At 41.1% G+C, this 14,527-nt stretch overlaps 1 protein-coding gene across 4 annotated transcripts in view; it reads left to right on the forward strand.

Moving 5' to 3' along the window:
* The window catches only part of SH3KBP1 (SH3 domain containing kinase binding protein 1), a 222,135-nt gene that overhangs the window by 68,186 nt on the left and 139,422 nt on the right, over positions 1–14,527 (forward strand). For all 4 annotated transcript variants that reach the window (XM_049834875.1, XM_049834877.1, XM_049834878.1 and 1 more), the window contains one exon: positions 12,334–12,457. In XM_049834875.1, the coding sequence (XP_049690832.1) occupies positions 12,334–12,457 (124 nt within the window). The remainder of the gene's footprint in view (positions 1–12,333; positions 12,458–14,527) is intronic.

The raw sequence follows: 14,527 nt of genomic DNA on the forward strand, positions 1-14,527 counted from the left end.
ACAAATTTTGCTTGACAGCTGCAAGGGTTGTAAGACTTGAGGAATGTGGCTGTCAGAAGTGCTGAGGAACTGCCTCTGCCATCAGTTCCCTCCTGAAGTTGTTGGTGCTTAGCACCAGGAAAAAACAGAATCATCATACATTTTCTTGTGAAGCTGTGGCAGGTGGATGCCAGCAATATTTATGAAGAGACCTCTGGCCCTAAACTGTCAGAGTTCAGAAAGAAGTGTGTTAAATTCTAATCTCTGATTTACATCTCTGGCAGTGCATACTGTTCACATGGTGTGTGATTTGAATAATGATGTGTGTACTCCTGATCTCATTAACTCTGATTTAATCCAGGGTCTTATTTCAGTAATGCCTGCTAGCTTTCATACAACTGGTTACTCAAACAAACAAACCCCTAAAAATCCTGTAACACTGTAAGTGTCTTTCCAGATAAATATTTTCATGAGCCCTTTTTTCTTCTTGAAAAAAGTCTCAGCTTATCTGAGGGGACTCTTTTAAAATACTGATGCGTCTTCAGGAATGTCAATTTTAATTTTCATGCAGTGGAATTACACAACGCTTGCCCTGTCTGTGTAGGTTCAGTGGACTTTTCTGCATAACCTTTATAGCTGTATGCTGTAGAGGGTTGAGTAACTGGGTTGATTTAATAGAGTAGCATGTATTTGAAGACAGGTCTATCAAAGAACAATAGGAATCTCTGTAATTTGCCCAAACGTTTTTATGGCACAGTTCTGTAAGGTAGAATTACGTGATTAAAGACTTCTGTAGGAATTTGTATAATTTTTCCTGACTTGTTAATTGGAAATTAAAATGGCTGTTTGGACCATCACTAGGGGTTTTTTAAGTGTGGTTGAAATGAAAATTTTGAAATTCTGTGCAGCTGTATTTTCTGTATTTTGTATGTTTTGCGTAGCACAGTGACTTTTCATTCAGGGTTTTTGATATTTTTTTTTGATTTGTCTCTCATTTGCCCTACAACATATCATTTAGAGAAGATAAATCCTTTCATAAAAAAATTCTTCCATATGATTTTAAACAGAGAATGCAAGGCACTTGATTTTAAACAGAGAATGCAAGGCACTGGATGAGTCAGTTAATGTTCTCATTAGAAAATCCTGCTGTTAAGGATCATCTGGTGTGTGATAGGATTCTGCATAAAGGATTTGTGCTACTTTGTCTCTTTCTCAACCTGTCTGTGTCATAGAGATAGTTTATCTGGTTATCTAACACATTACAGTTTGTGATAAAGTCTCCCATTGCTTTTTTTCTAAGAAGGTATGTTGTCTCTTTTGGTCATCTACTTCAGATTGTATGGTTGTGAGAAGGAACAAAGACACAACCCTGGAAATTCACGGATTCAAGTAATTTCTTGTCTATCTTACCAACTTTGCTTTATGTGGTAAAATGCACAGGGCTTTTTATACTGACAACAGAAATATTTCTACTACATGAAATATCCATTTATGACCCTCTAAAACTAGTCTGCTACAGCAGGCTTTTTGAATGTGGCCAGGTGCCTGTGGGGGGAAACTTTTAACATGCTAAATTCTGGCTTATCCCACTCTCTGCTTGAAGAAAGGAGGAACAACGTTGCACTTTCAAGCAAAGTAGTAATGCTTCTAATAGTTGGATGAAAATGGAGCCTTTGTTAGAAGAAACTTAATTCTATTAAAAAGTGAAATTGCTTGAATAATTTCACTCTGCTGGAGCTGGACTGAGGGGAAGCTGGCCGAGAAGAACCTTTTGTGCCTCCTCGCTGTACCTTGACAGTACTCACAGATGCAGGCAGGAGCATGCGTTTCTAAGCACCTGCACAGATGTGTGTGTGTGTGTGATTAAAACTGGGGAGGAGTGTGTGCTGCAGGGGTTCACTGGTGGGTGCTAGCAGAGCACTTGATGGCAGTACGAAATAAGGAGGTTGCTTCCAGTTCATGTGCAGGTTATGAAACCTGCTGCAGCTGTACAATGGGATTCTCTGTAAGGTTTCACAAATGCAAAGCCCGTATCAGCTCTGCAACTTGTCCACTTCAATTTCTAGTCTTTGGGTCACCATCTCCCAAGTGCCTCATACATGCATGGTGGGACTGTATGCCCCTGTTCTGGTGACAAGGTGATGTGTTGTGTTTTACCTCTTTAATAAATTTATATCGAGCTTCTGCTTTTGTACTTCTCACGTACCTGGGGAACCTGCACATAAAGATCCACAAATTTACTTGCTGTCTTTCAAAGGCTTCCTTAAAGGTGTCTTGTCACAGCACTTCCAAATTGCTGGTAACTGCTTACGCACCTGGCCCGTGCTAATTACTTCTGCTTCTTCATGCTTCCTGCCATCTGCTCTTTCTGTTAAGCAGTTATACTTTTTCTCACACCTAGATTGTAACATCTCAGAGAGAGAGGTACTGTCATTCTTTCTGCCACCGTGGTATGGGATCCATAGGTGCTGTTAGAGTACCTGCTAGAGAGGAGATTGGAACAGAGCATCAGGCCTGACCGCTCTCCCCTCCTCAGCATGGCAGTGTTGGGGTCAGGGTGAATCCAGTGACTTGGAATGGCATCCAGCACCCAGCTTAGCATCTTTTTTCCGATTTGCCTTTTTTTTATTGGTCTAATTATCATTTTCAGCCTTGGCCTGTTAAGTGCATTAGGATGTAATGAATTGCTTGTCCTGGTGGTAGCAAAGCTAATCACTGCCCTAGCCAAGCACGTCTCCAAAACCCAAACCACAACAAGTAGAGGGTGTATTCTTTTTTCCTCCTGACTTTCTCTGAGACAATTGGTGTTACGTATTTGCTACACTTTTTTTAAAATGTACTCCCCACTTTTCTTATTGTTGTATTCCTTGCTGTTTCTCATAGTATCTTTTTTTCTTTAACCTTTCTTTTATTCTTTTCTTTTCTTTTTTGGTAATTTTTTAAAAAAACTAAATTGTATGGGTAAATATGAGCTGTCGCCTTTTGAACTGAAGAACGAAGTCTGAGGGTAAGGGCATGGAACAAGGAGATTTTCTTGACCTGAATGGATGCAGGAAAACACACTAATGTTCATATGAAAACAAAGCTGAAAGATTGCATAAGACTTAACAAACCTGGGAGTTTTGTTAATTTTATTAGGAAACATGCACTCAGCTTTCTAAAAGCACAAGGCTTTCTGATAGGCAAGCCTATCCAGAAGACTTTTTATTATCAGAAGCGTGTACAAAAGACATAACAAAGCCGTATCAAAACAAGGAAGAATGTGGAGATTCTTTAAAAGAGGAGCTTCGGTTCGCTGTAGAGTAGTAGGTGCTGGTGTGTCGGAGAGGAATGGAGGAATTCAGGTGTGGCAGAGTGTGGCCTCCTTAGAGCTGTGGCAGGGAGGGTGTCGTAGCACGGGCATCTCAGGCTGGGGTAAACAGGCAATCTTCAAACACGGATATCACAGAGACGTTACCAGCAGTTTAGGTAGGAGCTGGTTGCACTGTGCCTCCGGTGGCACAGTATTTTTGCAGTTAATGTAGAACACGCTGGGTGTAGGAGTTAATTTTCTTCCGTAACAACTGTTGCTTTGTCATTTCATAGTAATTTTGTTTGTTGCAAGTTGTTTGTGCTAAATCCAAACTGTTAATTTTTTACATGGATGTTTTCATGTGACCCAATAGATTGTCCCAAAGGTTTGAGGTATTGCTTCTATATTAAGTTTATTAGTAAAATTAATAATAAAATTAATATTTAAATGCTGCAAGAACAATGCACATGACAGATGGGCTTTTGAAGCCCTTACGGCTATGTAATGAATTTATGATTGTGCAGGCTAGGTTCTAGATGCGTACAATAAATAGCTGAGCGGTGACCTGACAGGAAGCTTTGCAGTGTTTGTAAGGCTTTCCATCTGAGGAGCAAGGGCGGCACTGCGGGCTTACCTGAGCAGCCATGCAAGCAGCGCTTGTACGTGGATGGCGTTCAAGAGTTTATCTGCATTGCGAGAGAGCAAAACAGAAGATTGCATCTTTTTAATGTAACACAACAAGAAAGAAAAAAAAAAAAGATGGGTAAGGTACATCAGAGCTTTCATCCTTAATGTGCTTCGTTCTGCACACTGCTACTGTTCTTGCTGGAGTAGATAGGCTGTTCAGCATCTAAAGCTTGGTGAACAAATAATGCTTTTCTCTATCAAGCCGTAAATCAGATAGAAGTCATGTGAGCCACAGAAATAGACTTGATTTTGAAGGCTAGATAGAGAAACCAAAGAACTCTTTGAGAGAGGCTTAGGAGGCTGTGGTTTAGAAATAACCCCAGAAATAGGCAGTACTAGCACAAACCAGGAGGCTTGTGAACTCTAACCCTATTTTTTTTTCTTTTTTTTTTTTTCCCCCCCCAAAGATTATGTATGTCACATGCCTGACAGGCAGTTGGGAACATGTTTCCTATAAACTTGGGATAAGCTGATAGTGAAAGAGGAGAGAGGATGTACAATCCTGCTGTAGTGAAACAAGAGCGTAACTCTTGTCACGAGCTCAGATGACGGATGCAGTAGCAGTGTGGGATCTGTGCGGCTGTAGGAGCTGGGGGTCACTGCCGGGGAAGCGTGTTCTCCAAGCTGTCCTTCCCACTCTACTTGCTGGCAAAGCCACTGATAAGTGTCTCCTGTCATGACCATCTAATGGAGAGTTCTCAGTCTTGATCATGGTGCTTTAAGGTCCCGTGTTCTGCCCCTGTGTCTTGGAGCTGCTATTGCCCGAGAAAGGAGAAGCCAAAGACTAGTGAATCTCAAGTGGTGTAGAAGCCAGGAAAATAAAAGCTAGGTGGTTTCTTTATTGTCTCTGAATCATTGTGATTTTTCTTTTTCTGGAGTTTAAGGGTAGTGCTGTGAAGGCACACTGGCTTTTAGTGCTGCCACCATCTTTCTGGTTGACAATAATTTTCATATTGATGCTAGTTCAGATGCTGGGAAGTCTTGTTCCAACCTTGCTGTCAGATAGGTTGTTCATTTCATAGTAGAACTACAAGAGTCTTGACAATATCAGAGTTGCATTTTTATCTGAGCATATTTATAATTATTCAAAACCTCTTAACTGGTTTTAGTGAAAATGTCACAGGAAATGTCTCAGGAGGACTAAATATTGCATTAATGTACTCTGCAGCAGAGTTATATTTCGAGGCTTTAATATAAATGGGTAGTTGAATTCATATATTGTTTGAAGTTGCAGACATTTGTTTGCAGGCAGTCATGGTGGCAGTTGTCTCTTGAAATGTGAAGTACGGTTTTTGAGAAGAGAGATTAAAGGAAAAGCATTCTGTATCTCTGAGAGGTCAAAACACTCCTGACATTTCCATTGTCATCTTTTGATAATTCAAATGTGTTGCGTGGTTTCCCCCTGGTGCATATGATTCTGGGTTCTTATTCCTGCTTCCATATTTGGCTTCAAGCAATGTACAGGATGTAGATTTTTGAATTGTGAAAGCCTCATTATTTCTCAGCTTTGAACTCTCAGTATGTACGTGTCTTGTTTTCAAAAAGCTTTGATTTTGATTAAACCTCTTGCTTCCAGTATACACAAACTGTTTTTCCCTTTGCACATGCAAGCCATAGATAAATCAGCTTGTAGTCTGATAGTGATTTTTCTCATGATTTTTCATGGCTCCCAACAACTATGAGGAATGAAGTGTTGGCTGGAGCATTTCATACCTGCAGCAGCATAGAATAGCATTTCATTGCCTTTACAGTCATGGAGAGGGTTGCAGCAATTTCCTCAAATGTTTTCAGCTGAGTTTCCTGTAAAGGTCAGAACTGCTAGAGTAAAGAAATCTTGAAACTTTGGTGTAGTGAAAATGGCAGAAGTACTTGTACTTTCCTTCAGACTTGGTAACAGATACTAACTGTGACTTTTGTGGCTGACCTAATTCAAGCATTTGCTATAAATTAAAGGAAGCTTTTTGATAGATTAGCGGAAACTTCAGCATGTAGGCACATAGATAGAATAGACTTTTTTCCTTGAAAGGTAATGAATGATGAAATTCTGAAAACAAAGCTAGGTCTTGCAAACAACAGTAGGAAGATGGCAGGTGAGCCAAAGACTTTTCTTTTTGAAAACCATTAACCACTCTTTTTATCCCTCTCCAGCTTGACAAGGTATGTGTCATGTTAATGAGTAACAGGTCTTGACTTAAAAAAAATGAAAGATGCTTAATTTCTTGATTTTATAGTTTGAATTAGCCATTTAATAGGGTACGGGTGCACTTGAATATGTTGTCTTTTCTTATGAGATGGAGCTTCATCACACTGTAATTTGTTGTTAGTTAATATTTTGTCACGTTGTAAAAGCTCACAAGCTTATGGAAAATGTCTTACAAATTTTCTGTGGCTCATACTGATGTAGGATTGGGTTAGAGAAAATCCAAATAAAACCAGCTCAAGTATTGTCTAGGATTTTGCGTTTCTTTGGAGAAACCATATTTCTAAGTTTGCTAGAAGAAAATAATCTTTTCATGGTGATTTGGCTGTTGGCATCTATGCAGTATGGTTGATGCCTTGTTACAAAAAAAAAAAAAATTTTTTTTAGATATTAAAAGGGCGTACAAGGTGTAAGGGCCTTCAGAGCACTCTAAAATATGTTTACGTTCCCATAATGTCTTTGAAATTCTAATATTTCATCAAGGCTTAAAGTTTATTTTTAAAGTTGACAGTGACTTTTTTCAGAATTTCTCAGATCGAGGATGCCTCTTCCCAGTAAGAACTGCTTATTGTACTGGAATCACTCTGAAACCCACATACACAGGAGGTGGAAGCTGCCTTAAAATTTGTGGCATCAAGAGGGCCTGGTTTAGATTTAGTGGCTGAAATGTGAGGTCATTTACTTAAAGGGCTGGCTTCCCAAGGCATAGACCCTTGAAAATGATCTGCTAATAACCTGCAATTATCTTTGTGTGGGCTAGGAAAAAATGCAGCGTTTGGACCCATGAAATTCATACCGGGCACTGCCCCAAAATCAAGTATCAAATAGTATTAGAGATGAGGTTTAGAGATATCTCTGAAGCTGTTAGCACTGTGAAAGCCTACAGCAGGTAGGCTGTGTGAGCGAGTGAGCTGCTCATTCTGCAGAAACATCTCTGTATCGGAGGAGTGGGCAAGGTGTTTGTGGTGGTTGCACTCGGGATCCTCCAGGCCCCTTCTCCTGAGGCTCTGTGTGGGGCTCTCCATGGGCATGGGTCTTGTGAACTGGGTTCTGGAAAGGGCTTTCGTGGTCGTTGAGCCTGGTCCCACTAGTGTCACCGCAGGGATTCCTCGTGAAGGTGCTCATGCTGTGTCCTGAGGAGACTCAGCAGAGCGGCAGATGTCCCACGGTACCTGTCCAGTCCCCCCCGTCATACTCAAGGGCAGACTGGCCCACAGTGGGTGGTGGTCTTATCTGATCAGGGTGTGAGTGTGTTTGCTGTAGTCAAAATGTCACCAGGAACCGGTTCAAGAACCCTGGTCAGGAGGTACAATGAAGTCCTTGCTGGGCAGACCGCTAATTCTAGGTTGATCCCCCCGCCAGTATTTTAGAGCAGTATAATTCAGTAAAGTCTCTTACCTTTCTTGTTTCTTCTCTGTTTTCATACACAAGCTCCTTCTTCAAGAAACAGTAGTCCCTGAGCTCACAGCTGGATTATTAGTTTCTGTTCATCCTCCTTTAGCATTTAAATTCAGCTGTTCTTGAACTAACCGTGGCAGAATGGGGACTTCCTGTGCTAAGTGGAAGTTTACTTTCTACATCTTTGTGTGCATGGAATTTCTTCTTTAAAAGAAGTAATATCTGCAAACTTCAACTTGAAACCAGAACCAGAAATGGGTTTTGTCATAGACTGGGGGAAGTTCCTGAAGGCCACCTTCAGTACATGTGGGACTGGAAGCTCATTTGCCTACTCCTTCCTCATGTGGCAGGCTTCTGTTCCATGGGAACCTAGAACGCGTGGGCTATGTAGAGAGATTTCTATAACCATTACTGATGGAGCACCAAGTTTTTTAGGGCCATTATAGTTGCATAGCTTACCAAATATGCGAGGTAGTCGTGTTCAGTGTATTTTTTGTGGTGAAATAAAGTGAGCTAGCTTGGTGGCCAGAGTTGTTTGTGTTTGTTTTCACTCCATTTTTCAAGCAGAAATGCAGTTTTCAGTAAGGTGTTGTAGTGTTTTACAGTAATAACTTATTTTTTACAGCAGGTAAGAGTGGGGATGGATGTAAAGGCTTATGTCAATATTTCGGAATTTAACAGCACTAGGGTCCCTTTCTTTGTCCTGAGGAGAAGAGGCATAGCTCAACTCTGATGGCAAAGTCCTCTGTCCTGCCCTTCCTCTGCAGGCTTGCCTCTTCCATGTTGCCTATTGGGAACAGCCTGCGCGCTGGGTTATTTGCTGAGCCATGCCCAGGCGCTGCACGGGAGAGGGCTGGGTGTTGTGGACCGGGAGGTGTGTTAGCCGTGGAACAGACAGTCATGGGCAGGGCCAGCGCCCTGGCTCTCTTTGGGCCACGGCTGAGGAAAAGCCCTAAAATCCCGAGGTCCCTAAGGGTGAGCAGTGTGGAAGAGACGACAGCGCTGAGGCAGAAGCTGAGGGTTGAGGACAGAGGATGTAATATTGGCAGTAATGTTTGCCGCAGGCTGCAGTGGTGAGCCTGCTTAAGGTGTGGGGCTTTTGTTTGGTTTTGTATGTTTTTAAGTCTTGTGCTGTACGTAGACTAAGACCAGGAATTGAAAAAGTGCGCAAGTGGCTTAAAGCTGGCATAACTTCTCTACTGCAGAATGTGTGCTAAGCTGCTTAGGTAGGGGCTTCCCATAGGCTATTGCTAAGTATGAGTATGTTTCTGATAAGACTTTAGCTTAGTACAGCTGGATTGGCTTTTGCTTCATTTCTGTTTCACTATTTAGAGAATTCTCCGCGTCTCCTTTCAATTCCCTCCTGGATCTGTAATTCATGCTGCTGGGGTTGATCACATGTCATGTTACTGTGGGCAGTAGCTGTGAAAAATTATGACCCTTCTCATGAGCATCAAAGGAAACAGTGATGAAAAGTAGCCCAAACCAGTACTAGAAAGGGAGAAAAAAAGCAATCCTTGGACGATTTTGGTGACTGCAAGGTGCTGTACCTTGTGTATGAATTTTGGCTTAGTGGACACTCGGCATGCGTGTCTTTTTTCCATGAACAGTGGACGAGAAAGGAAGTGTAAGTCTTCCCACCCTACAGACAAAAGCCAATGTTTGGGAGGTGGCTGCTTGTATTCCTGTTGTTTTTTTCAAGAGCCAAACAAGGCTTCCTCAAAAAGCCGTCAGCTGCAGCAAAGGCACCACAGTCATTCATCTGGAGACTTGAGCGTGCAGCACTGCTTTCTGTTATAGCAGACGACTTTCTCTGTCACTTTTGAAGTTGCAAATGGGATTTTAAAAATAAAAAACATCATACTGTTGTTTCAAAATTTGTGACTTGAGGATTTAATTACATTCTGACATAAAGAATGGAAAATAACACAGTAATGACACACAGGAAGCAAGTTCTGGCAAAATGGGGTCTTCTGTAGGCTGTTGTCTTGTGGTCTTGTTCACATAAGAGTGCTGTTTGACTCACAAATTCTGTTTAAACTGCAGATAATTTTTTTAATCTACTGTGAGTTTGTCGCCTAGCTGCAAAATAAATTTAAAGCTTCAATACAACAAGCTTTGGGTATACTCATTTATTACACATTTTAATTTTTAAGGCTGTGAAAAAAATCTCATGGAATAATGTATGTATTAGTCTAGTCCATTGTTTTAGAAAGTGATACAAGTTTCTTCTAAATGCATGCAGTGTTCTTAAATTATTATGTGGTTCACTTTTATACAAGAACTGTGTGCAATATCTCTTCTTCTAACAACAGTAGCATCTATCACACAGACACATTCACCTTTCATACACATATTCATTCACATTTGTTATTTCAGTTATGATGGGTACTGTGATGAGTTGGATTTTAGATACTATTTTACCTGTGTGATGGCACTAGATAAAAGATTCATTGTACCCTCAGTGAGCAGTAGTTTATAAAACTTATCTCTGCTCATGGAATACTGATACACAGTAAATGCCTTGTGCAGATACAGAAGACTGTATTAATGTTGAGTAGCTAATAGTTCAGCTTTGAAATACCAATTGAACTAGAGAAATAAAAGGTTAAAAAAAAAAACAGTAATGAATTTCAGGTTTAAAAGGCATCATAGAGAGAGTGACTTGGATATTCTTGTTTTGCTTGTTGCTGTTCTCAGATAATGACTTCAGAAACTTCAAATAGAAATTTGCTTTCTATGGTTTAGTGCTTATGTCTGATATTCTGGAAACCAAAATAAGATCTACAGTATTTCCTGAGTATGGTACAGTGCTGTGGGATGGTGGAGGTTGCTACTGCACTGGGATGTAGAAGAGGGCAGTGAATGTATGAGAGTTGAAAGGGAGGAGAAGGAGAGGTAGAGGTTTTTTACAAGGGGGAAGAGTTTGTCCAAAGCCATCACCTGTCCCTGATGCCTGCTTGATGTAGAATATCTCATCAAATTTGCAGATGACACCAAATTGAGAGAGCAGTTGACGTGCTTGAAGGCAGGGCTGCTGTTTGGAGGGACTCAGACAGAGAAACCTCATGATATCCAGTAAGGGCAAATACCAGTTCTGTCCCTGGAAATGAGGAACTGCTGGCAGATATGCAGGCTGGGGCCTGATGGGTTTGGGCGCAACTCTGCTGAAAAGGACCTGTGGGTCCTGGTGGGCAGCAAGCTAAGCATGAGCCAGGCTTCAAACAGTCAACAGCATCCTGGGCTGCATTAGTAGCTTGCAGATTGAGGCAAGTGATAATCCTCCTGTACCTGGCACTCGTTAGTCCACGTCCAGAATACAGCATCCCGTTTGGTGGATGGGATGTGGATTTTGTGTAAAAGACAGACATCGATAAACTGGAACAAGTTCTGTGGCTGTGGGAGCTGGAGCACGTGCCCCAGGAGGACATGCTGAGGGAGGTGGGCTTGTTCAGCCTGGAGAAAAAACGGCTTTGGGGGGACCTTCCAATATGTACAAGGAGGGTATCCAGAAGACAGAGCCAGGCCCTTCACAGTGGTGCCCGGTGGGGACAACAGGCGAGAGCAAATGGGACTGGAAAAGAAAGTTTCAGGCTGCGTATAAGGAAAATTTTTGTCACTATAAGGGCACTCAAGCAGTGGAGCAGGTTGCTCATGAGCTTGTGGAGTCTCTGTGCTTGGAGGTTTTCAAGACCCAACTGGGCAAACAGCCTTGATCAGCCTGGTCTGACCCTGGAGGTGGCCCTGCTTTGAGCCAGAGTTTGGAGTAGAGACCTCCAGAGGTCCCTCCAGCCCAAGTGGCTCTGCAGTCCTTACCTAGGACAATGCTTGGAGCCAAAACTGAAATTATTTTTTCCTTATTTTTTGGTACATGGTTATAAGCGAATGGTTTAGCCTCTTTAGTGTGTCAGTAATCCGTCTATAAAATGGAAGTAATGCTACCTGTCTATCTCAGCGGTGTTTCAAGGTAAGATCTGTGAAAGGCTACGATATTTTGGATGCTTTGGCAAAGTAGGTGTAGACACCGAAGCAGTTGGGCCTTTCAAGTCTGCCTAAGAAGCTGATAGAGAGGTATTGTGCATCTTCACAAGCACTAACTGTGAACCCTTGGGAAGCTGTTTTCTGTGGGTTTACTTTCATGAAACTCCACCATATATATTTTCTCTGTGTGCTGCCAAAGAAGTCAATCACCTTAAAAGGTAGTCAGTTGCAAAATGTGTTAGTGTTAGCAACGGCTCTGACAGCAGGCTCTCTATATGCTTCTGCCAGTTGTGGTAACACTTGTCATATTTTCCTAGTTCATTTTTTTCTTCCTGCTATGGTGGTTGTTTCTCTGGGCTTCTTGACAGAGGGGAAGCAGACTCAGCTGCCTTCACATCAGGAGCACTGTACCCAGTTCTGCCCTGTGTGTCCAATGCGTAGCTAATTGATAATAAACTGAAAAGTCTTCCCCCTGCCATCCCCTCACCTTTCAGCTTTGGTGATCTTTAGTAAGAGATTTGCAAAGCTGTCCTACAATTTTCACACATAAATAAGGAATTAACCTCTTTTAAAAAGAATAAAAAATAGTATCCATTGGAAGAGTTACTGAAAATGACTTTCATTTTGTGGCATTTTGACTTATAAAGAGTCTTTGAGGTAGCATTAGAATAGGCAGGGGTGTGTACACAAGTTTTGAGAAATCTTGGGAGCTTGAGATTTAGTATATTCTGCAATACCTTTTTTTTAACTGTTTCTTCTTTTTCTTTTCCCTCTCCACCTGCCTTTTCTTCTGCAGGAAATAAAGAAGGACATGAAGAAAGAAAATACTGCCAACAAACCACCAGAGAAGCCTATAAACGAAGTTTCCAATGGAAGCCCTTTACTGTTGTCTGAGACAATTATTAGAACCAACAAAAAAGGTATAGTATATGGAACCTTAAATGCAGATTAAATTCAGATCTTTAAGGGAACAAAATGTAAACCTTCCTTGTTTCTAGAAATAAAGTTAGAGTCTATTGAACTGTAAAGGCATAGCAGGAATAGTTAAAAAAAAAAAAGAAATCTCATTGTCCTTTTAGACTCGCGTATGGATGCATGTATTGTGTCTAATATTTCCACATTAATTTGCACAGACATCCCTTTTTTCTTAAAGAAATCCTTCCTAGATACATTTAATTAAGGAAAGCTGTATGAGGAGATTACTAAAGCTTATTGAAGTAAGGAACTGACAGCTTGCATATATGGAGGTTTTTGCACAGCGATGTCAGTCCACATTCTTGTATTCATGTTCTATCTGGGACAGAGACTGGTTACTGACAGAGAACTTTAAAAAAAAAAAAAAAAAAAGTGGAAAACATAAAGCTTAACGCGTTAGTTTCCTGGGAAGCGTCTATCACTATCTTCTGTTTCAGACTGGAATGTGTGCTCTTCGTGTCTGGCTTGATTCCCTATGTAGACTCCTATGTAGGATTTTTTGTTGCTAAAATGAAAGCCTCAAGATCTTCTGTCTCTTTCCCTATCTCCCAGTCTTGCTCTCAGAAATATCAGAACAAAACAAAAAATTGGCAATATAAAAGCTGGATTTCTCTTTAGGTTATGTTTATGCTCCCATTTGCTTGTGGGAGGACAATTGGCTGTGTGCGAGAGATGGGCTGTATTTTTTCCTGATGAATTCACTGGATGGTTTCTTGCTTGCTGTCTTATACTGAATAATCTGCTGTTGTTAATCATTGCTGTAATGTAATTTCCATTTTGGCATGTCTTCTTTACTGTTAGGACTATGCATATGGAAATTTCCTTTTCCATGTTATCAGTGAATATTGTATTTGAGCTACAGTTTGACTAGAGGCCCTAAACCTAAGGTTTGCAACTGCAAGCAAGGAAGTTTTAATAATTTCTGCAATGCAAGGGGGAGTAATCTTCACCTCTTTTGCAAGGATTGATGTCCTCTGAAACAAAAAATTGGAAATAAATCTCAGAAAGCTTTGTCTTTTGAGTTTGCAATGTCATCTTGAATCTGAAGACACGTCCAACATTTCTGCTTTAGGTCATAGGTTTTTCAAGCAACAGCAGAATTAAATTACCAAGAATTATTCTTTTTCATGGCTGCTATACAGAACTGTGTGAGTAGTTGGGAAATTATCTAGGGACCAAGTCTGTTCCATATTGCTTCAGCTGCTATTTGGAGAAGGCTAATAGCTGTGGCAGATGCAGAGATTCAGTTCAGTCACAAGGGGATAACACTCCAAATATGATACTTGGAGCACAGGCTTTCTCCTCCTCTCTCTTCCCTCTGGCTCAGAAGGTTTAAAGGATCCAGGATATAAAGAAGTTCTCTTTTTCTGTCTGTAGCTGAAGAATACAAAACCTCATGTTTATTGAAAGGAGAGAGGCAAAGACTGACATGAAGATCTGTAGCTTGAGGAAGGGGTTAGGTTTGGAAATAGCAGATTTCATATTAGGATGTTATTGCATTGGATTTTGTTGGTGGGGAGTGCACTTCTCATGGCTACCCCTACATAGTGTCAGGGTTAGTAAATTTTTCATTTTGGCTGCTTCTCCACAGCCATTTCCACTTTTGCAGAGCAAGCAGTTGCAGTGTGCTGTAATCTAGCAGTACAGCTAAGGATGCACAGAGTATAACAAGGCCAAGAAAGCTTCCCCTCTTTTTGTCTGGGGTTGGTTTTAGCGTGATGCCAAAGTATCCTTGTTGAAGTGAGGACTGCTAAGCGAGTAGTTACTATTGTGTTCAGGAATAACGAGTCTTCAAAGATCTATGTGGCAAATCTCCTTGCAGAAGGTGTTGCGATATTTTACTGAAAAGGGAGCCCTAAATGCCACAGGGATTATTTTCTTCAAGTGTTCTTGTGCTGTGATTTTTATTAAACCCTACTTCAATCTGTTTACTGATCACAGAATGTGACCTGACCTGAAAGGGGGTATTTGGTTTGGTTTTTTTTTTCCTTCTCTCCTTGTTGTTAGGAAGTGAG

The sequence above is a fragment of the Accipiter gentilis genome, chromosome 32, assembly GCF_929443795.1.
Source record: "Accipiter gentilis chromosome 32, bAccGen1.1, whole genome shotgun sequence".
Classification (NCBI taxonomy): domain Eukaryota; kingdom Metazoa; phylum Chordata; class Aves; order Accipitriformes; family Accipitridae; genus Astur; species Astur gentilis.